Source organism: Entelurus aequoreus, linkage group LG10 (genome assembly GCF_033978785.1).
Source record: "Entelurus aequoreus isolate RoL-2023_Sb linkage group LG10, RoL_Eaeq_v1.1, whole genome shotgun sequence".
Lineage (NCBI taxonomy): Eukaryota > Metazoa > Chordata > Actinopteri > Syngnathiformes > Syngnathidae > Entelurus > Entelurus aequoreus.
This window is the reverse complement of record NC_084740.1, coordinates 34,538,811-34,560,632: the sequence shown is the minus strand read 5'-3', so window position 1 is coordinate 34,560,632 and position 21,822 is coordinate 34,538,811. Positions and strand designations below refer to the sequence as shown.

At 37.9% G+C, this 21,822-nt stretch overlaps 1 protein-coding gene and 1 non-coding gene across 3 annotated transcripts in view; both read left to right on the top strand.

Annotated features, from left to right (window-relative positions):
* Positions 1–20,943, top strand: part of zgc:85932 (uncharacterized protein LOC405875 homolog) — a 45,408-nt gene extending 24,465 nt beyond the window's left edge. Inside the window, exons 11-20 of one of the 2 annotated variants that reach the window (XM_062060586.1) lie at positions 85–293; positions 379–424; positions 2,255–2,329; positions 2,404–2,464; positions 7,982–8,046; positions 9,703–9,771; positions 9,850–9,928; positions 12,702–12,818; positions 13,031–13,089; positions 16,267–20,943. In XM_062060586.1, the coding sequence (XP_061916570.1) occupies positions 85–293; positions 379–424; positions 2,255–2,329; positions 2,404–2,464; positions 7,982–8,046; positions 9,703–9,771; positions 9,850–9,928; positions 12,702–12,818; positions 13,031–13,089; positions 16,267–16,293 (807 nt within the window). In that variant the 3' untranslated portion in view covers positions 16,294–20,943. Of the gene's footprint in view, positions 1–84; positions 294–378; positions 425–2,251; positions 2,330–2,403; positions 2,465–7,981; positions 8,047–9,702; positions 9,772–9,849; positions 9,929–12,701; positions 12,819–13,030; positions 13,090–16,266 lie in introns of both variants that reach the window. The other variant, XM_062060585.1, reaches the window with a different exon arrangement.
* trnak-uuu (transfer RNA lysine (anticodon UUU)) lies at positions 8,096–8,168 on the top strand. Its single transcript has one exon. It is a non-coding gene; the product is annotated as a tRNA-Lys (tRNA).
* Positions 20,944–21,822: the final 879 nt, after the last annotated feature.

Sequence of the window (21,822 nt, the reverse complement as noted above, 5' to 3'; positions counted from 1 at the left end):
TTAAAGTGTCCTGGGGCCATGAATTAAATAATGACAAAAAATAAGCATCAATAATAAGCTTGTTTTCATGTGTGTTCCCTCCAGGCGCCTCACGAGGACAAGCACCTGTCCCCTCAGGACCTGAGCGCCCTGCGCCCAGTGCTCTGCAGCAGCCATTACTCCTCCCGGCGTGAGGTGGTGCTGCGAGGCACCCTGCCGCCGGGTCGCTACGTCATCATCCCGTCCACCGCCGAGCCCAATCAGCAGGGCTCCTTTCTCCTTAGGGTGCTGACGGAACGAGGCCACGCCTCCACGTGAGTCCTTTTTGTCCGCTCGTTAGGATTCACACACACTTCCTGCAGCCTTCTTTACAGTTCCCTGACTCCCCTGTGTTTTCAGTCCGGCTTCAAGCTCGGCAACACCTGACCTGTCTTCAATACAAGCGGTAAGGCGCATCAGTTAATCCTTGGGTGTCCAAAGTGCGGCCCGCAGCACATCTTAAAATTCCCATTACAAAAATCCAACATAAAAGTGCAATAAAAGAGCAGACAGGTGAAATGTAATGAGGAAATGTTGCAATATTGACACTAATAACGACAGAGCTCCGATAATGGCTTTTTTACCGATATCCGATATTGTCCAACTCTTAATTACCGATTCCGATATCAACCGATACCAATATATACAGTCGTGGAATTAACACATTATTATGCCTAATTTTGTTGTGATGCCCCGCTGGATGGTGGGCGGGTTGGGGGGGCGGGGTTTGGTGGTAGCGGGGGCGTATATGGTAGCGTCCCGGAAGAGTTAGTGCTGCAAGGGGTTCTGGGTATTTGTTCTGTTGTGTTTATGTTGTGTTACGGTGCGGATGTTCTCCCGAAATGTGTTTGTCCTTCTTGTTTGGTGTGGGTTCACAGTGTGGCGCATATTTGTAACGGTGTTGATTTATTATTTTTTTTTCATAAAGAAATACAATCATGTGTGGCGGCATGGCGTAGTGGGTAGAGCGCCCGTGTCAGAAACCTGAGGGTTGCAGGTTCCCTCCCCGCCTCTTACCAAAAAAATTGCTGCCGTTGTGTCCTTGGGCAGGACACTTCACCCTTGCCCCCGGTGCTGCTCACACCGGTGAATGAATGATGAATGAATGATAGGTGGTGGTCGGAGGGGCCGTAGGCGCAAATTGGCAGCCACGCTTCCGTCAGTCTACCCCAGAGCAGCTGTGGCTATGAAAGTAGCTTACCACCACCAGTTGTGAATGAATGACGGGTTTTTAAAACATGTAAAGTGACTTTGGCTACTTAGAAAAGCGCTATATAAATCCCAGGTATTATTATTATTATTATTATTATTATTATTATTATGTGTGCTTACGGACTGTATCCCTGCAGACCGTATTGATCTATATTGATATATAATGTATATATTGTGTTTTTTATGTTGATTTAATAAAAATAAAAAATATATATATATATATATTTTTTTTTTTAATTTCTTGCGCGGCCCGGTACCAATCGGTCCGGTGGTTGGGGACCACTGATCTAGAGCAAGGGTGTCACGACGTCTTTAACTTCAATGAGGGGTCATACCCATAGGGAGCCTGCATCTGACAAATGAATGCTGCCATTAGGTCTCCAACTATTGGATAACGAGCATCATTCAGGTCAATGACCTTTATTTATGCTGTGAAAGGAGCTATGCGCAGCATTTACCTATATGACCCAATGCAAACAACCTTCTGTAGTCATTGTACAAAAAAAAAACGTCCAGGCACCATAAGAAAATCAAAATTACACCCATTTAAATCCATTACAAAGCATGATGGTAAAAATGCGAAACACTCTCCAAGGAAGTAAACAAGGTAGAAGTCAAACTTTCACATACTCTTAATATCCAATTATATATCCATTATATTAATATATGCACACACACACACACACACACACACACACACACACACACACACACACACACACACACACACACACACACACACACCCCCACACACACGAGGGCCTCACTTGGCGTAGGCTTTCTCCAGCAGAGAATATCGGACTTATTTTTTAATCACTTTAATGACAGAGACCCTTTTGTGTCCCCGGGAACTTTAACGTTCACCAAAATTGAGGTGAGCCCTAATGGTTGCAATAAATATTGTATTGGTATTGAAAATGAAAAACATCATTTTCAGTGTGCGGCCCTCAGTTTGGACGCCCCTGATTTATTCCCTTGGTATTGTGGAGTCATGTCAACATCTCCTTCTGGTGTCTTCCAGCAGCCTCATTTCCCTCACCAGACTGCGCTCCCTTCCCTAAAAGCCATGAAAGTGCTCTTCAAGAAGCACTGCAACAAGGTCAGGGAACGTGTTGTCGTTTGGAAAAGGCGAGCGTGTGTGTCAAGTTGCATCCATCATTGTGTCGTTTACAGAGAGGATTCTGTAAACCTCATCACCTTCATAGCCTGCTGACAGAGACCATCCAGGGGGGAGGTCAGTGCTGCGCTCTCATTGGCTGCTTGTGGCCGTCACTCTCTATAGAACAGGGGTCTCAAACTCAGTCTACCTGGGGGCCGCACAAAGTATCCATTTCTGAACCCCATCACTAAACTACTTCGACCAGCAGCTTTGGTGATCCAGCGCTATAATCATAAAAGTAAAATTACATGTTACAAAACCCACAACCAGTGAAGTTGGCACGTTGTGTAAATCGTAAATTAAAACAGAATACAATGATTTGCTAATCCTTTTCAACCTATATTCAATTGAATAGACTGCAAAGACAAGATACTTAACGTTCAAACTGGTAAACTTTGTAATTTTTTGCAAGTATTAGCTCATTTGGAATATGATGCCTGCGACATGTTTTAAAAAAGCTGGCACAAGTGTCAAAAAAGACTGAGAAAGTTGAGGAATGCTCATCAAACACTTATTTGGAACATCCCACAGGTGAACAGGCTAATTGGGAACAGGTGGGTGCCATGATTGGGTATAAAAGCAGCTTCCGTGAAATGCTCAGTCATTCGCAAACAAGGATGGGGCGAGGGTCACCACTTTGTGAACAAATGCGTGAGCAAATTGTCGAACAGTTTATGAACAACAGTTCTCAACGAGCTATTGCAAGGAATTTAGGGATTTCACAATCTACCGTCCGTAATATTATCAAAAGGTTCAGATAATCTGGAGAAATCACTGCACGTAAGCGGCTAAGCTCGTGACCTTTGATCCCTCAGGCGGTACTGCATAAAAAAGTGTGTAAAGGATATCACCACATGGGCTCAGGAACACTTCAGAAAACCACTGTCAGTCACTACATCTTGGTCACTACATCTGTAAGTGCAAGTTAAAACTCTCCTATGCAATGCTGAAGCCATTTATCAACAACACCCAGAAACGCCGCCGGCTTTGCTGGGCCCGAGCTCATCTGAGATGGACTGATGCAAAGTGGAAAAGTGTTCTGTGGTCTGACGAGTCCACATTTCAAATTGTTTTTGGAAACTGTATACGTCGTGTCCTCCGGAACAAAGAGGAAAAGAACCATCCGGATTGTTATAGGCGCGAAGCTCAAAAGCCAGCATCTGTGATGGTATGGGGGTGTATTAGTGCCCAAGGCATGGGTAACTTACACATCTGTGAAGGCACCATTAATTCTGAAAGGTACATACAGGTTTTGGAGCAACATACTGTATGTTGCCATCCAAGCAACATTATCATGGACGCCCCTGCTTATTTCAGCAAGACAATGCCAAGCCACGTGTTACAACAGCGTGGATTCGTAGTAAAAGAGTGCGGGTACTAGACTGGCCTGCCTGTAGTCCAGACCTGTCTCCCATTGAAAAATGTGTGGCGCAATATGAAGCCTAAAATACCACAACGGAGACCCCCGGACTGTTGAACAACTTAAGCTGTACATCAAGCAAGAATGGGAAATAATTCCACCTGAGAAGCTTAAAAAATGTGTCTCCTCAGTTCCCAAACGTTTACTGAGTGTTGTTAAAAGGAAAGGCCATGTAACACAGTGGTAGAAATGTCCCGTGTCAATTTTTTTGCAACGTTTTGCTGCCATTAAATTCTAAGTTAATGATTATTTGCAAAAAAAAATTAAGCTTCTCAGTTCGAACATTAAATATCTTGTCTTTGCAGTCTATTCAATTGAATATAAGTTGAAAATGATTTGCAAATCATTATATTCTGTTTTTATTCACAAATAACACAATGTGCCAACTTCACTGGTTTTGGGTTTTGTATATTATTGTGTATTATTTTGTGTTTGGACCGTTCTTTATAGTGGGATTCAATATTGCTATAATATATTTATAGGGTGTGCAGGTCGCAATTACCCTAAACAAGGAGTGTCAAACCGGTTTTCACTGAGAGCCACAACACAGTTATGTAACAGTGAATAATTATATGATTATTACTTTAATGAGGATTTGCTTAATGATATTGTTACACAATTGCCTATGCATTTAATTATTATATGAATTTTGTTCATACACTGTAGGAAAAAAAATCGGTGTATTTAGCGATTAAAAACTGGCAGCTCAGTTGGCAAAATGTTGTCGTAAAAAATGTAATAACATTTTTCTGGCTTATTAATCTAAATGGAAAAATTTTACTACTGTTTTTTTGTAGTAAAATTCTGGCGACTGAGCTGACAGTTTCGTTTTGTTTTTATTTTACCGTAAATTTTACTGTTGTTGTTTTTAAACAGTACCACTTTTGTTTTTTTACAGTAAAGTTCTGGCAGTTTTTACTGTGAATTGTATTCCTTTTTGAAGTGTACAATTTGATGGGTAACTTGCTTTGAAATCAGGAATTGAGCAAATTTTTCAGTATTTATTTGCAATATAACAATAACAAATGGAATGTATGATAATATAATATTTTTGCATTATTAGATAATATAATAGTTTAAAATAGTTTACATTATGTATATGTATTTTTTTCTGTCAAAATGGGGATAGATATTTTATTGAGGCTTACTAAAGCCTTATAAAAGGCCTAGACTATATGTATCAGGCCTAGAATTTGACACCTGTGCTCTAAACTATAAAGTTAAGTAGAGGGCCACAAAATATGGGCCTGTAGGCCGCAAATGGCCCTCGGTCCACGAGTTTAAGACCCCTGCTATAGAAGAAATAGGTTTTTTTGGTTGCTTTCTGTCCTTTTTTCGTATTTCTATCATTTTGTGTGAAGAAGCGCATATAAAATCTCACTTAATGAATGACAAGGCGCTGACCTCAAACATATTTCCAGCCCCTTCTTGCTCTGTCACTGATACGAACACAATGGCAAATTTAATCAAAAAGTTTCACTAACGCCAGTGGCGAACAGCGTTAGTCACTTGAGGACAGTTTGGTTTGCTATTAATTTATTGTAAACTTGCATATAATTACAATATGGCTCGTCACATATTTACAGTTTCACCATTCAACCTGTGCGAGAAGGAGTAGGAAGAAGCAGATCTGACTTAATCCTACCCCTTTTCCAATCATGAACACACTTGTTCAGTTCCTGTACTTAATTTATAACACAAACTATCAATAAGTAAATAAATAAATCAATACTGTTAACTTGAATAGATAATTAATACATTGCAATTCACATAATTTGTTGAAATTAATTAGATCAAGGATTCTTAAACTTTCAGACCGCGGGGCCCAACTTTTCCACTACAGAAGGGCCCACTCAAATGTTAACACTGAATTAGTAATATTACTCTTGATTTTAATCATGTTCAATAATCATACAGTATCTAACCGACCTACAGTTAGCGACTTTGTCAAATGATATGAAAGCATGTGTTCATCACAAAGATCATTTATTTAAAACACATAAACCTTAGCCTTAGGTCAGGCTGATTACAAAAATAAGTACTAATCAAATATACTGCATTTGAGTCATAAAGAAATAATGAAAGAAATACGTACAATCGTGAAGTGCTAAAAGAAATAATCTAAAGTAGTAATACATAATAAAAATATGCTTCTCAATTGAACTGTCAATACAATTAAAATGGAAATAAACAACTTTAGTCATCATTTTTGCGCTTCAGAAACTTCTCTGTGACTTTAGCTCCAGACTTCCTCTGTTTGTTTGATATTGTCATTACTGCCACCAGTGGTGGAAACGTGTATTACAAGTATATATAGCCACACAGCTGAGAAAGTTATTTTTTTGCCGCTGTCACGCCAATTTTCTTCCCATTTCAAAAACCTTCCTATCCCCCATTTACTTCCGGGGTCATTTCCTCTTACTTCATTTCCTCTTACTTACGTCATTTCCTCCTACGTCATTGACAGCGATCGATAGAATCCAAATCTCCTGAAAATGGTGGTGTCACTGAGATAGAATCCACTTCTGTCTTCGTGGTAACGTGCAAAAAATATTAATTAATATATAATACTGTTAAATGTCTGTACTTTAAATCAACATTATTGTTGAAACCATTTCACTAATATTAATTAATATATAATGTTAAATGTCATCTGACTTCACTGAGGTACATTTGTGCACATAAATGTCATTTTAATTTAGTTCACTTACATAGAGAACTAAAAAAAACCTGAATTTAACGAATACATTTAGTTTTAATAAAGTTTGATAATGTTGATTGATAATGAATTAACTTATTGTACACGGTTATTCATTTCCGCATATGTCCACGAGTCAAATGTGCAGTCAGGAATATCCTCAAGTCAATTTGTCCGATTAATACTTGTCCAATTAATACAGACGTTTTGTTAACGCTATATTATAAAAAATTTAAAAAAACGGCGACGGGCAGTCAAAGCCGAAGTGCTATCGATCGCTGTCAATGACGTAAGAGGAAATGACGTAAGTAAGAGGAAATGACGTAAGAGGAAATGACCCCGGAAGTAAATGGGGGATAGGAAGGTTTTTTTTTTATTGATTGATTGAGACTTTTATTAGTAGGTTGCACAGTGAAGTACATATTCCGTACAATTGACCACTAAATGGTAACACCCGAATAAGTTTTTCTACTTGTTTAAGTCGGGGTCCACTTAAATTGATTCATGATACAGATATATACTATCATCATAATACAGTCATCACATAAGATAATCACATTGAATTATTTACATTATTTACAATCAGGGGTGTGGAGGGGCGGGGGGGGGGATATGGACATCAAGTAGTGGACATAGAGAGAGAGAGAGAGATCAGAAGGCATAAGAAAAAGAAAAAGTATCTGCATTTGATTGTTTACATTTGATTATTAGCAATCCGGGGAGGGTGTTAGTTTAGGGTTGTAGCTGCCTGGAGGTGAACTTTTATTGCGGTTTTGAAGGAGGATAGAGATGCCCTTTCTTTTATACCTGTTGGGAGCGCATTCCACATTGATGTGGCATAGAAAGAGGTTTTTGTAATGGGAAGAAAATTGGCGTGACACAGCCCTCTCAGGGGTTAATATGGTTAAGCAACACCATATTAGATGGTCTTCTTTATCAGTAAAGTTCAAAGTCCATATCAGGATTATTATTCCGAGTGTGATCGTTTTCTTAAACTCGGGTTCAAATTCTGGTTGGAAGGTTTTTGGATGTATGTTTTAACGATGCTAAAATTGGTATTTTGTACTAAAAAAATATTGTATTTATTCATTTTCCATGAATTTGTTTTCTTTCAAAAATATGCATCACATTTAATTCAAATGTAGTGATAAAAGTATTTTAAAAAACACTTCATATAAACAAAAACATTTTAAATTGTTATAATACATTTCTGCGTAGTGCTCCAATCTAGCTTGGTGATATGTATCAATACATCTCATTATGAATAAATTATTTTATTTTGACAATATGCCCAAGGCTGGTAAAAGTCCAGCTGCTGTCCCCACATGGTCCTGGGGCTGGTTTAGGAAAGTGACAACAGCACCATCTGGTGGTTTAAACTATAATGCAACATCACTGCTGTTCCCAATTGACACGATGCTTGTTGTGTGTTTGACCCATGAATGACAGACATGTGGTTGTTGTGTGTCGTCAGTGTTGGCTGGCAGCGAGAAGCACCTGGAACTGGAGCACTGCAAGAGCTTGGTGGTCCTCATGGACGTATCCTTCATGATCCACTTTCTACACACAGACCCCTGGGAATGTCAGAGCCTGGATAGCTCAGTCGGTAGAGCATCAGACTTTTAATCTGAGGGTCCAGGGTTCAAGTGCCTGTTCAGGCGAGACTTGTTTTAGGGTGCTGAGGATTCATGGAGGTCTCATTTGGAGTTTACAGGAATATATCAACAATTTCATGAATTCTACAGACTTTCTTAAACCTGGTTTATGCAATGGTGGCTCGCTCTTCCCCCTCCAAACCCGATTGCGGTTTTGGAGACGTAGGTCGTAAAGACTCTGATTGGTCGACATTTTTACTGTCTAAGACTAATCGGGCCTTCTCTGATTTCAAATCAACATTTGCAACTAGATTAGGTCATTTCATAGAAAATTGCTTGTGAAGGCTAAAAAGCTGAACTGAAATGCTAAGAGCAAGGCTAGCACGCTAGCCAAATAGGGTCAGGTAACCAAAAATTTTGAATCAACAGTTAGCCTGCGTCAAGTATCAAAATATATGACTTTGAGGTGTATGTCTGTAAAATTAGCCAAAAAAGCCAGGATGCTAATGTTAGCATGCTTACATGTTAAAAGTTAGCATGTGTCAAGTACAAAAATATATGACTCTAAGGCAGGGGTCCCCAAACTTTTTGACTCGGGACCGCATTGGGTTAAAAAAATTTGGCCAGGGGCTGGGGTGTGTGTGTGTGTATATATATATATATATATATATATATATATATATATAAATATATATAAAATAAAATAAAATAATGAAAATAAAAAAACATTTTTTATATATACAAATATATAACATACATCCATAAACATGGACGCATGTGAAAAAGTGCAATATATTTATCTGTACAGTAACCTATTTATTTATTTATATATATTTATATATATTTATTTATTTTATATATGTATTTATATATATTTATTTATTTTATATATGTATTTATATTTATTTATTTATTTACACATGCACCTTTTTGCTTTTTTTCCCTGCACTACCATGAGCTTATGTAACGAAATTTCGTTCTTATCTGTGCTGTAAAGTTCAAATTTGAATGACAATAAAAAAGGAAGTCTAAGTCTATATATATATATATATATGTATATATATATATATATATATATATATATATATATACATGTGCATATTGTAGCGTCCCGGAAGAGTTAGTGCTGCAAATTTGTTCTGTTGTGTTTATGTTGTGTTTCGGTGCGGATGTTCTCCCGAAATGTGTTTGTCATTCTTGTTAGGTGTGGGTTCACAGTGTGGCGCATATTTATAACAGTGTTAAAGTTGTTTATACGACCACCCTCAGTGTGACCTGTATGGCCGTTGACCAAGTATGCTTTGCATTCACTTGTGTGTGTGAAAAGCCGTAGATATTATGTGATTGGGCCGGCACGCAAAGGCAGTGCCTTTAAGGTTTATTGGCGCTCTGTACTTCTCACTACGTCCGTGTACACAGCGGCGTTTTAAAAAGTCATACATTTTACTTTTTGAAACCGATACCGATAATTTCCGATATCACATTTTAAAGTATTTATCGGCCAATAATATCGGCAGTCCGATATTATCGGACATCTCTAGTTTAAATCGTCAAAGGTCATGTAGCTTGTCAGTTTCCTTGATGCTAACGTTTCCTCCAGAGTCAAGGCATCGCGCAGCTAAACTGGCGGGAGTTCCAGAGTCTCTGGGAAAAGATCCGGATGTGGACGGTGAGTGAGGTCGCCACCCCCTTCCGTCCTCTGTTGCGGGATTTCGGCTCTGACCTTTGACCCCCCCCCCCCCGTCAGGACATTTTTCTGGTGTACGACAAGAACAAAACTCAGCGTCTAGAGTATGAAGAGGTGAGCCCCGCCCTGAAGGCCGCAGGTAAGACTGGAGAAAATGAATACGCTGCAGTTCCTCGTCCCAGCTGCAGGTGGCAACAAAGCTCGCACTTTTCTAAATGAGTCTGCAGATGGGAAGAACCCCTTTAGTTGTGTGAATGCTTTGGAGCATTCACACAACTAAAGGGGTTTTCTACACCAAAATGCATCTATTTATTCAACTTCTTCAACTTCTTCTTCTTCTTCTTCTCCAGATTTTGGCCCGCTCTACCGTCCACATTTTTCACCCGATTCAAACCGTTCCAACTCCAAACTGTTCAGCCTATTCGGGAATTGCGGGCTTTCCCTTAACAATTTCCAAAAATTCCCAGATTTCCCAGAATACCAGGTTTTCCGGGAAATTTTTCCCATTCAAAATGTATTGGCCATTTTTCTTACTTCCACCATTTCCACATTTTCCAACCGATTCAAACCATTCCACCTTCAACACATTCCACCATCCTGGGAATTTAAACAACTTTTTTTTCCAAGATCAAAAAATGTCCAGGATTTTCCAGAAATCCTGGTTTTCCAAAGCCCTATTTCCACCCTTTTTTCTGACGACTACTCCTTCCACATTTTTCAACGAATTTCAACCGTTCCACCGTCAAAACATTCCTCTTAATCAGAACAAAAAAACTAAGTTGTTTTTTTAACTGGAAAAATTCCTGGTTTTCCCGAAATTCCAGGAATTCCGTAATACCATTTCTCAGCATTTCTTGACCGATTTGAAAAATTCCAACATCAACCATTTCAACTCATTCAGACCAGTCAATTTTTTTTACCGTTTTCAAAAAAATTCCCGCCTTTCCCGAAATTCCGAATTTTGGGGGGAAATTCCCATTGAAATGAATGGGACAGTCTTCAAAGTTCCACAATTCCCACATTTTTCATCTGATGCAAACTGTTCCAACTTCAAAATATTCAGCCTGTTTGGGAATTGTGTGCTCTACTTCAACAAATCTAAAAAAATTCCAGGATATTTGTTGTGATATATTAACGTCGTAATATTTGCGTCATGTGACTGCAAACTTGACACCTCATTGGCTGGTTCTGAGACAGGAACGGTAGCTTTAGTCTTAATTCACTGGAAGTGGGTCGGGAGTTTAGGGTTTTTTTACACACTGAATTTCAAACCATTGTATTTTAACAAACACACAAATTTTGCTCGAAATAAAAAATTTGTTGGCAAAAAATTCAGTGTCCAAAAAAGCTTCGTAATAAGGTTTGAATTCTGTCAACTGATTTTTTTTAAATCAAATTATGGTGACAATTTCATTGAATAAAAATGTGTGTGTTTAAAAACTCAGTTAGTTAAAAAATCCAGCGTTTTAAAATTCAGTGTAATAAATGTATGTAAAAAAAATTCAATGCAGAAAAATTCAGTGTGGAAATATTCGTTGTTGTATATTATTGTCAGAATATTCACGTCACGTGACTACAAACTTGACACCTCATTGGCTGCTTCTGAGACAGGATGCTTCGGTTTTAATTTACCGGAAGCGAGTCCTGAGTTTTGAAGCAACACGTTTTTCTGCACTGAAATTCTTTTACACCAATTTTTTTTATGCTGAATTTTTTTACACTGAATTTTTACACACTGTATTTTAACAAACATAATTTTCAAACACATATTTTGCTCACAATCTTTTATTGAATGAAATTGTCACCATGATTTGATTTTTTTTTTAAATTCATTTTACAGTATCTGCACTGAATTTTTACACTGAAATTTTTCACGCTGAATTTTTTTTATGCTGAATTGTTTTTAAGTTAAAAAAAATTATGCTGGCTTTTTTCAACAGTAAATTTATACACACTGAATTTTAGACCACTGTAATTTAAACTCACGCATTTTACTCACAATTTTTTGTTCAATGAAATTGTCACCATAATTTGATGTAAAAAAAAATTCTATTAACAAAATTCAAAGGCAAAAAATTCAGTGTCAAAAAAAGCTTTCATAACAAAGTTAGAATTTTGTGAACTGAATTTTTTTAATACATCAAATCATGCTGACAATTTCATTGAATAAAATTAGCGTTTTGTTAAAATGCAGTGTAAAAAAATTCAGTGCAAAAAAATGTAGTTTGAAATATTGGTTGTCATATATTATTGTCATAATATTCGTGTCACGTGACTACAAACTTGACACCTCATTGGCTGCTTCTGAGACAGGATGCTTCAGTTTTAATTTACCGGGAGTGAGTCTTGAGTTTTGAAGAAACACATTTTTCGGCACTGAATTTTTTTTACATTTAAATTTTTTATGCAGAATTTTTAAAAACTGACATTTTTTATGCTGAATTTTTTTGTACACTAAATGTATACACACTGAATTTTAGACAACTGTAGTTTGACAAACTGAATTTTTAAACACAAATTTTACTCACAATTTTTTGTTCAATGAAATTATCATAATTTGATGTAAAAACAATTCAATTTACAAAATTCAAAGGCAAAACATTCAATGTCAAAAAAGGCTTTCATAATGAAGTTTGAATTATGTGAACTGGCATGCTGACAATTTCCTTGAATTTTTACACACTGAATTTGAAAACACTTTTTTAACAAACTGAATTTTTAAACACAAATTCGGCTCACCACTTTTTCATCAGGAAAATTGTCAGCAAAAAATAAATAAATTAACTCACAAAATTCAAAGGCAATTCAGTGTTACATGAATTCAGTGTAATGAATTTATTACATGAATTTGGTAATAAGACCCAGGTGAAGCTCCATATGAAGACACACATGTCCATGCCGTATCCTCTCAGGCATCGTGGTGGACGACCTGGTGATGCAGCTGGTGGGCCTGCGGTACACGGAGCCCGACATGACCATCAACTATCCCGGCTTCCTGTACCTCACCATGAAGCTGGACAGCATGATCCGTAAGCAAAATGTGCTTCACGGGAACAGACAAAAGTATTAATACAGAATTAATCGATCAATTAACGAAAGGATCAATTGAGTCCTCACTTCTTCATCTTAGCAGAACACTGCATGCTTCTAACTTTTAAAAATTCCTCTCCAAAATCTTGTGGAAGTTATGTCCCAATACTATTTATGAACTTATTTATTTACTCTCGCACGTCTTTTGCAGACAAATTTCACGCGTACGACATGGTGGGAATGGGAAGCATCTCGCTCAATTACAGACAGGTGAGTAATTCCCTTTTGAAGGAAACATCTTACAAAACAAGTCTATATTCGTGTAAAATTCCCAGATTACCAGGAATTGATTAACATGGACAAGTTGAAAAACTTATTGGGGTGTTACCATTTAGTGGTCAATTGTACGTAATATGTACTGTACTGTGCAATCTACTGATACAAGTTTCAATCAATCAAATTCCAGGAATTACATTTTTCCCATTGAAAGAGGATGGGCCATTTTTCAAACTGGCACAACTCCCGTATTTCTCACCCGATTTGAAGCGTTCCACTCATCCTGGACATTCAAGCCAACGTGTTGTCTGGTTCAAAACATTCCAGGATTACCCGGAATGTTAAAAAGAATGGGCAATATACAAACTTTTACATATTTCACATTTCTCTATGGATTTGAACAGTTCCGAAGTCAAATTATTCTTGTCTGGGGGGGTTACCCACATATGCGGTCCTCTCCAAGGTTTCTCATAGTCATTCACATTGACGTCCCACTGGGGTGAGTTTTCCTTGCCCGTATGTGGGCTCTGTACCGAGGATGTCGTTGTGGCTTGTACAGCCCTTTGAGACACTTGTGATTTAGGGCTATATAAATAAACATTGATTGATTGATTGATTGATGTTAACTTCTAAAATGCTAACTTTTTTTTAGCTAATTTTGCAGGCGTACATACACGTTAGAGTCATATAATCTGGTACGTGATACATGCTAATGATGTTAGCATGCTAGCTAACTTTTTTGTTAGCTATTTTTAACAAACGTTGGGTATTTGACATATGCTAACTGTTAGCATGCTAACATCTACAGGCTAACTTTTTTTGCTCATTTTGCCACCATTACATATAACTTTGTACATGACACATGATCACTGTTAGCATGCTAACTTTTTTGGCAAATTTTGTTACCGCTTACGGTCATATTACTTGGTATTTGACATATGCTAATTGTTAACATGCTGACATGTAACATGCTATTCCAGACTATAACCCGCTTCTTTTTTCATACACTTTGAGCCGGCTAATTTGTGGATTTTTCTCTGTTAACCGCCGAAATGAAAATAGTTAAAAAAAACAAACAACCAAAATACACAGAGAACGTGTTTTATTGTTGTACTATGCCGCCATCTTATGGACAGGTTTGCTCACTGCGGGTGTCCTTTCATTTACGGGTATTTTGCGATGTCTGTAGGAGTGTTTGCATGCATATTTTTACATGCTATCTTCATGTAATGACGATAGCCTTGTTAGCATGAGCTAATATGCTAACACGTTTACGAGCATCTGTGTTAATATTATTAACTTACAATGGCGTTTTATTTGTATTGTTTCAGTTTCACAAACTCCTCAGTAAATTCACCAAAACGTCACCATGGAGTTATTGAGTCTGTTTAGCTGATTGGAGAGCTAGCTTCCGCAGCTAGTGGGTCCATGACCATGACTTCTGTTTTGTTTGATCGGCCGTTTTACTGCCGTGTTACAGGCATTGTTTGGAAACAATTAAGGTATGTAAATAAAAATTTACAAAATATTTTGTGTCGGTATATACAGTCGTGGCCAAAAGTTTACATACACTTGTAAAGAACATAATGTCATGGCTGTCTTGAGTTTCCAATAATTTCTACAACTCGTATTTTCTTGTGATAGAGTGATTGGAGCACATACTTGTTGGTCACAAAAAACATTCATGAAGTTTGGTTCTTTTATGAATTTATTATGGGTCTACTGAAAATGTGACCAAATGTGCTGGGTCAAAAGTATACATACAGCAATGTTAATATTTGGTTACATGTCCCTTGGCAAGTTTCACTGCAATAAGGCGCTTTTGATAGCCATCCACAAGCTTCTGGTTGAATTTTTGACCACTCCTCTTGACAAAATTGGTGCAGTTCAGCTAAATTTGTTGGTTTTCTGACATGGACTTGTTTCTTCAGCATTGTCCACACATTTAAGTCAGGACTTTGGGAAGGCCATTCTAAAACCTTCATTCTAGCCTGATTTAGCCATTCATTTACCACTTTTGACGTGTGTTTGGGGTCATTGTCCGGTTGGAACACCCAACTGCGACCAAGACCCAACCTCCGGGCTGATGATTTTAGGTTGTCCTGAAGAATTTGAAGGTAATCCTCCTTTTTTCATTGTCCCATTTACTCTCTGCAAACCACCAGTTCCATTCAGGCCCAGAGCATAATACTACCATCACCATGCTTGACGGTAGGTGTGGTGTTCATGGGATTACATTTTCAGTAGACCCATAATAATTTAAGTTAAAGTTAAAGTACCACTAGTAGTCACACACACACTAGGTGTGGTGAAATTAACCTCTGCATTTGTTCCACCCCCTGGGAGGTGAGGGGAGCAGTGAGCAACAGCGGTGGCCGCGCCCGGGAATCATTTTTGGTGATTTAACCCCCAATTCCAACTCTTGATGCTGAGTGCCAAGCAGGGAGGTAATGGGTCCCATTTTTATAGTCTTTGGTATGACTCGGCCGGGATTTGAACTGACGACCTACCGATCTCAGGGCGGACACTCCAACCACTAGGCCACTGAGTTTGGCTCTACATAAAAGAACCAAACTTCATGAATGTTTTTTGTGACCAACAAGTATGTGCTCCAATCACTCTATCACAAAAAAATAAGAGTTGTAGAAATGATTGGAAACTCAAGACAGCCATGACATTATGTTCTTCACAAGTGTATGTAAACTTTTGATCGCGACTGTACATGCGGTTTACAGTCTGGTGCGGCTAATACCTGGGGAAAAAAATATAAAAAAATGTCTTATATCCCGGTGCGCTCTATAGTCTGGAGAAGACAGTATATACTTGCGGTGTTCCTCAAGGTTCCATTTTAGGTCCTCTCTTTTTCCATCATGTGGGTTTTTCAACTGGTGGCCCATTTAGTTCAGTTTAAAAAAAACTTTTTGAATTTTTGCAGCAGATTCCTAAAAACACTGGAGTCCTGGAGATGGTCTTTGACCAGCTTTGTTGCAGAAGCTCCTGAAAACCAGCAGAGCGCACCTGTTACTGATCAAATAAGTAGAATATACAAAATAAGAAGAGAGAAGTCTGGCCCCTTTCTGGAAATGTGGCCCTCAAACAATTTAGTTGAACACCCCAGCTGTACACCAAAGGGTTAAATATATTTGACGACTGTGCTCTGCTTTGTTTCAGTGGCTCCACATGACCGTTTACAACTGAACACCCGCCTCAGCCCAGAAGATTCCCAGGATCAATTCCCTCTGCAGCGTTTGATTGTATTTTCGTCGCGCTCCGGCATGAGCGCACATTACAGCCGCGCTGAGGGAAATATTTGTCAGGGATTGTTTTCGCTCATGCGGGGCCGCGATTGAAACATGGACGCCGATTCTTCTACTCGCTGGGAAGAGGTCGCGACCCCGATCGCTGGGAATATTTTTGATTAACGACCCCCCGTTTTATTGTGACTGTTTGGTATGTGTACATAGTCGTCTGCCAGCGTCATTCTTTAAACACTCTAAACATGTCCACGCTCTCTCTCTCTCTGTGTGTGTGAGTGTGTGTGAGTGTGTGTGAGTGTGTGTGTGTGTGTGTGTGTGTGTGTGTGTGTGTGTGTGTGTGTGTGTGTGAGTGTGTGTGTGTGTGTGTGTGTGTGTGTGTGTGTGTGTGTGTGTGTGTGTGTGTGTGTGTGTGTGTGTGTGTGTGTGTGTGTGTGTGTGTGTGTGTGTGTGTGTGTGCGATATCCTGTTGCGCTACCACTCACACTGCCTTATTTGGGCGTTGTGTGACATACATCGGGCGGTATAGCTCGGTTGGTAGAGTGGCCGTGCCAGCAACTTGAGGGTTCCAGGTTCGATCCCCGCTTCCGCCATTCTAGTCACTGCCGTTGTGTCCTTGGGCAAGACACTTTACCCACCTGCTCCCAGTGCCACCCACACTGGTTTAAATGTAACTTCCATATTGGGTTTCACTATGTAAAAGCGCTTTGAGTCACTAGAGAAAAGTGCTATATAAATATAATTCACTTCACTTCACATCGCCGCATTTCATGTCTCCTCACCCTTTCATAAATGTAACCACACATTTTTCTATTATATTTTCACTCACTTCCTGGTCTGGATGAGCTCAAATGGACGCAATTTTACACAACTTACAGTAATGCGATTCATTGCAAATATTTGTCATAATGATGGTAACATTTTGTGTTTTATGCTATTACAGGGATTTTCAGTTCTTTTCTTTTAAGCAAAAATTCTGCCGCCACTATAGATAACAGCACGTGCCGATAATATTGTTATAAGTACACCTCTGCAGAAGATTGCATCATTATTAATGTAACCCAGGTGGTATACCATTCCGCACTGGTACTTGAACCCTGGTCGTCCGCATGGGAGGCAAGTGTGCTGACCACCGAGCTGGCTAACTAACGTACACGTGGCCCCGCCCCATTGGCCGGCTTACGTGACACCCGGGGTGTCCAAACTTTTTCCACCGATCAATGCATGCAGGGGCCATTCTGATATTTTTCCTTTTCAAAACCCTTAAAATATACACATTTTTGGAAACCTTTATGGCTCCCCTTGAAGGGTGGCAGTCATAAAAATTAATCATATATTATTATTTTTTTGTCAACGTTTGAATCTTTAGATCAATTTCAGAGCCATTTGTTGATAAAAAGTTTTATTCTCTTATGCTCTTGTATAAGAAACCCATTTTTATGAAAAAATAAAATAAAATAAAAACATCCCAAAAACAAAATATGCAATATCCTCCTCCGCACAAAAAATGTTTTTGGAATATTTCATGTGATTCATAATTCATAACAGCATTGATTTTATTTTATTATTGTTTTTTGAGCAAAGACAGTTAAAAACCCCCAAAAATCAACAGCTTTTTTTTTTACTTTCAACGTTTAAATATCTAGATGGACTTCAGATCCATCCATTGATAATGTGTTTTCATTAATGTGTTTTGTTTGTTTTAAGGCTTTTTTGTATTGCATGGCAAAAACACAAACCATGCAATTTTTACCCCCGAAAATTATTTCAAAGTGTAATATTTGATGTGAAGTCATTGGAGCTTTATATACGACAATAGTTCATAACAACATTGATTTTGATTCATTATTATTTTTTGAGCTATGACAGTTTTAAAGAGAAAACAGCCTGCATGGCAGTTTTGTGTTTTTAGCGTCAACGTTGTAGCTTTTTGTTGTTACATTTGCCCTGTTTGCTCTTTTTTTTCACCTTTTTTATGTTGTTTTTTAATTTTTTTTAATTTTTAGAATGTGACGCGGGCCGTTAAAAAATGAGATGCGTGCCGCACTTTGGACACCCCAGCGTTACACGAACATAAAATAAAAAAATATAGATCAACTTACAACAAAGAATAATTTTATTAACATTGTTTTTTAGTCTATAATAAATGATAAATGATAAATTTAGTCTATAATAGAGATTTAAAGTGCACCAATTTGCCTGAAATAAAAATAAAAAATAAATTTATTTAAACTATCAACATTTTTTGAAAAATTAGATACTGAAAATTCAAATACATCAATAAAAAAACTAATAATAATAAATAATTACATATTCAAAATGATAAGTAACATTAATTCAGGAGCACAATATATAAATCAAAATGCGAAAGTCAGGATTAATGGCCCCCCGGGACTGCACCATGTTAAGCATATTTCGTTCCTGTGAAAGTATGAATTAGATCACTCAGTGTGATTATTATGGCATTCATTAGTGGCTGGCAGTTTCACCCTCGCCCTACTCTCACTTGTATCTCACCGCATACTTGAAATATTTGCTAATAATGGCAGGATGTTTTCCATGTCCCGACTCACCTTGAACGCATCACGGAGAAACAATGTCCATACATGGCTCTAAATCAAGGCTGTCCAAAGTGTGGCCCACAGCTCAAGTTTTGCAATAAAAATTTAATGAAAAAGCAGAAATGTTGATACTAATAATATTCTGAATAATATGCTTTGTCAATTAAAACACTTAGCTAACATAATGTATTAATTATAAATCGAAATAAAATTGTTCTTGTTTATTTTGTTGACCACTGACCGAAGAAATATCTAACTAAATATTTTCATAATGCATAAAAAAATATGTTTACTACCTCCCAAATATATACTTTAACATAATTAGACATACATTACACCCACACAGCAACCTCTCAACTATTTTAATCCAATATAATAATGCTGGCAGAGGCTGAGTGGCCTCGATACTGAATAGCGCACTGAATGGTTTGGTCTCATCTAGTTGCCAATAATATTGAAGTATTAATATTTTAAGTGCATTTTTTAGGCTGCTAGAAAAAAAACGTATGCTTGAAAATGTTCAATTTAGACCAGCCTGGGCAATTATTTTGACTCGGGGGGGCCAAATTTTGAGAGAAAAATTTGTCTGGGGGCCTGTATATCTATTTTTAGGAACACTAATACAAAACCCCACAATAATGTCTGAATGCTAAAAACGTTATGACAGACCACCTTAAAAAAAAAAACGGAATGGAATTTTAATTTTTTTTTACTGAATGAGACACCCAGAATGTACATGAAAATAAAGAATGTGGGATTCACAATATTAACTATGACCAATAAAACACTGAATATTGACAACATATGAACGTCACACACCCTCTCGATCGACATATTTTACAATCAAGCAAAACGCAACAAAAATGCAACAAAGCAGCAAAATATGAACGCGGAGGGTAAAACAAAAAACACCTACAATCTGATACATCACTAAGCTTTAGAACTTTGTTGTAAAAATCTGCTTCCGTGTCTGTCCCTGACACCCGCATTTCAGGCTCGCTCTGGAAACACTCTGTGGAAACGCTCCCCACCCACACTGCTTGGTGCCTCGTCTCAGCTGCTGTGACTTAGATTACCATAGTAACTAATTAGATTACCATAATAACTAGTACATCATGCAAAAGCGCAGATTCCAACCATTGAAAAATGTTGTATAGTTGAAGACTTCCGGTCATTTCAAAACATCACTGCACATCATAATGGCAGCTACACTTTCCATCTTAAAGATCTAAAAAAAATTATTTGGGAATGTCCGGCAGGCCAGATTGAAAAGATTAACGGGCCTTAATTTGCCCAGGTCTGATTTAGACCAAAAGTCTGTAACATATATATAAAAAGGATACCAACAAAAAATCTGCGATCAGAGTGAAGCTGCAAACTTGGAATGGGTTACTACTGTCTGTTGGTAGCATTTCTTTTACGAAATAAAAAAAATGACCGATGCTTGCTTTGACGGCCCATGGTGGAAAAAGTTTGACCCACCCTGTCTCCTCACCTTTTATGAATGTCATTCACATATAACCGGTCAATTTATTAGGTACACAATCCAATGCGATCCAGTGCAAATATTGTGCCTCTACGAAGATAATACTGCACGCTTTTGATTTATTTAGCAATAACTGTCGAGGCGCTGCATCTTTTTGACCTACAATTAAGTTGTGCTAAAAATAAACCCAATGAATAATGTTTTTGTTTTTTTTGAATAAACTGTCAACACAATTAAAGTGCAAATGAAAACACATCTTCACCACTTTAGTCATAATTTAAGTGGTGGAAAAATCTATTACAAATGAGTACCGCAGCGGCCCATATGGACCACAGCTGAAAAGCTTGTTGCCCACCGTGTCATTTTCAGCCCCACTCGTTCTTTTTTATTGGCTCCATCTGTACGCCAATGAATTTCTTGATTAAAGTACAGTGTTTTATTTTACTGTATTCAAACAGTGTTACTGTTCAAACCGTGTGTAATGTTACAGTGGCCAAAAATGTTAAATATTCTTGTGAAATAAAACCTCTGCCTTGTTTTTAATGAACACTTGGGCCTGCTACGCTACTGTATTTGAATGTTGGTCATTATAGTGGTACTTGGAGAGCCAAGTTTTTGTTTCTGAGGTGGTACTTGGTTTGAGAAAAAGTTTGAGAACCACTGGCATCAGGCCTGGCCCTAACCAATCTGGCGCCCTAGGCAAAATTTTAGGTGGCGCCCCCCCACATCGGCAGTGAAGTGTATATACTCACAAGAAACCGAATAGCTTTGTCTTTGACCTTTTTTTTTACTTAAAGAAAGCAAATTAACATATTATATGAGAATGTTATGTTATGATTATCTTTAACCGAATCACAGCAGTGCTCAAATTAAAAAACAGCATTCCCTCTCATGTGATATTGCTTAACTAACATTAATGATGTGCACTTTAACAACTAGGCTTACAACTATACCTAATATATAAAGGGGTGGAAAAGTGACTATTACCTGCAGGGCAAACATTAGCTAACCAGAAGGCAATAACAATGTAAACAAAAAACACCTGCTTAAAAGATCCAATACAAATGTCCCTGAGGAATGTAAGGTGGGAGTACTGTAATTACCTAACGTTACATTATTATTTTCCATAACAATTTAGCCCCCTCCACAATATTAACCCGACGTTAAAACAGAACTAGCTATTTATTGATTAGCAATTGCCGAATCATGTAACATTAGCTTAATGCTAAAAAGCCAGGTTACTATCACATTCTGTAACAGACAAATAATTTCATGTAGGCTAACGTTACATACCTGCTACCTCTGTCTTTTTCTCGTTTCTCCTCCTCTTCTTTTCTCTTCCCTGGGCACCTGACAGTTTTGGCCGTTTTGACATCTTGTGTTGATTTTTTGATGTGGTGACGTCCAAAAAAAGTCATGATACGGG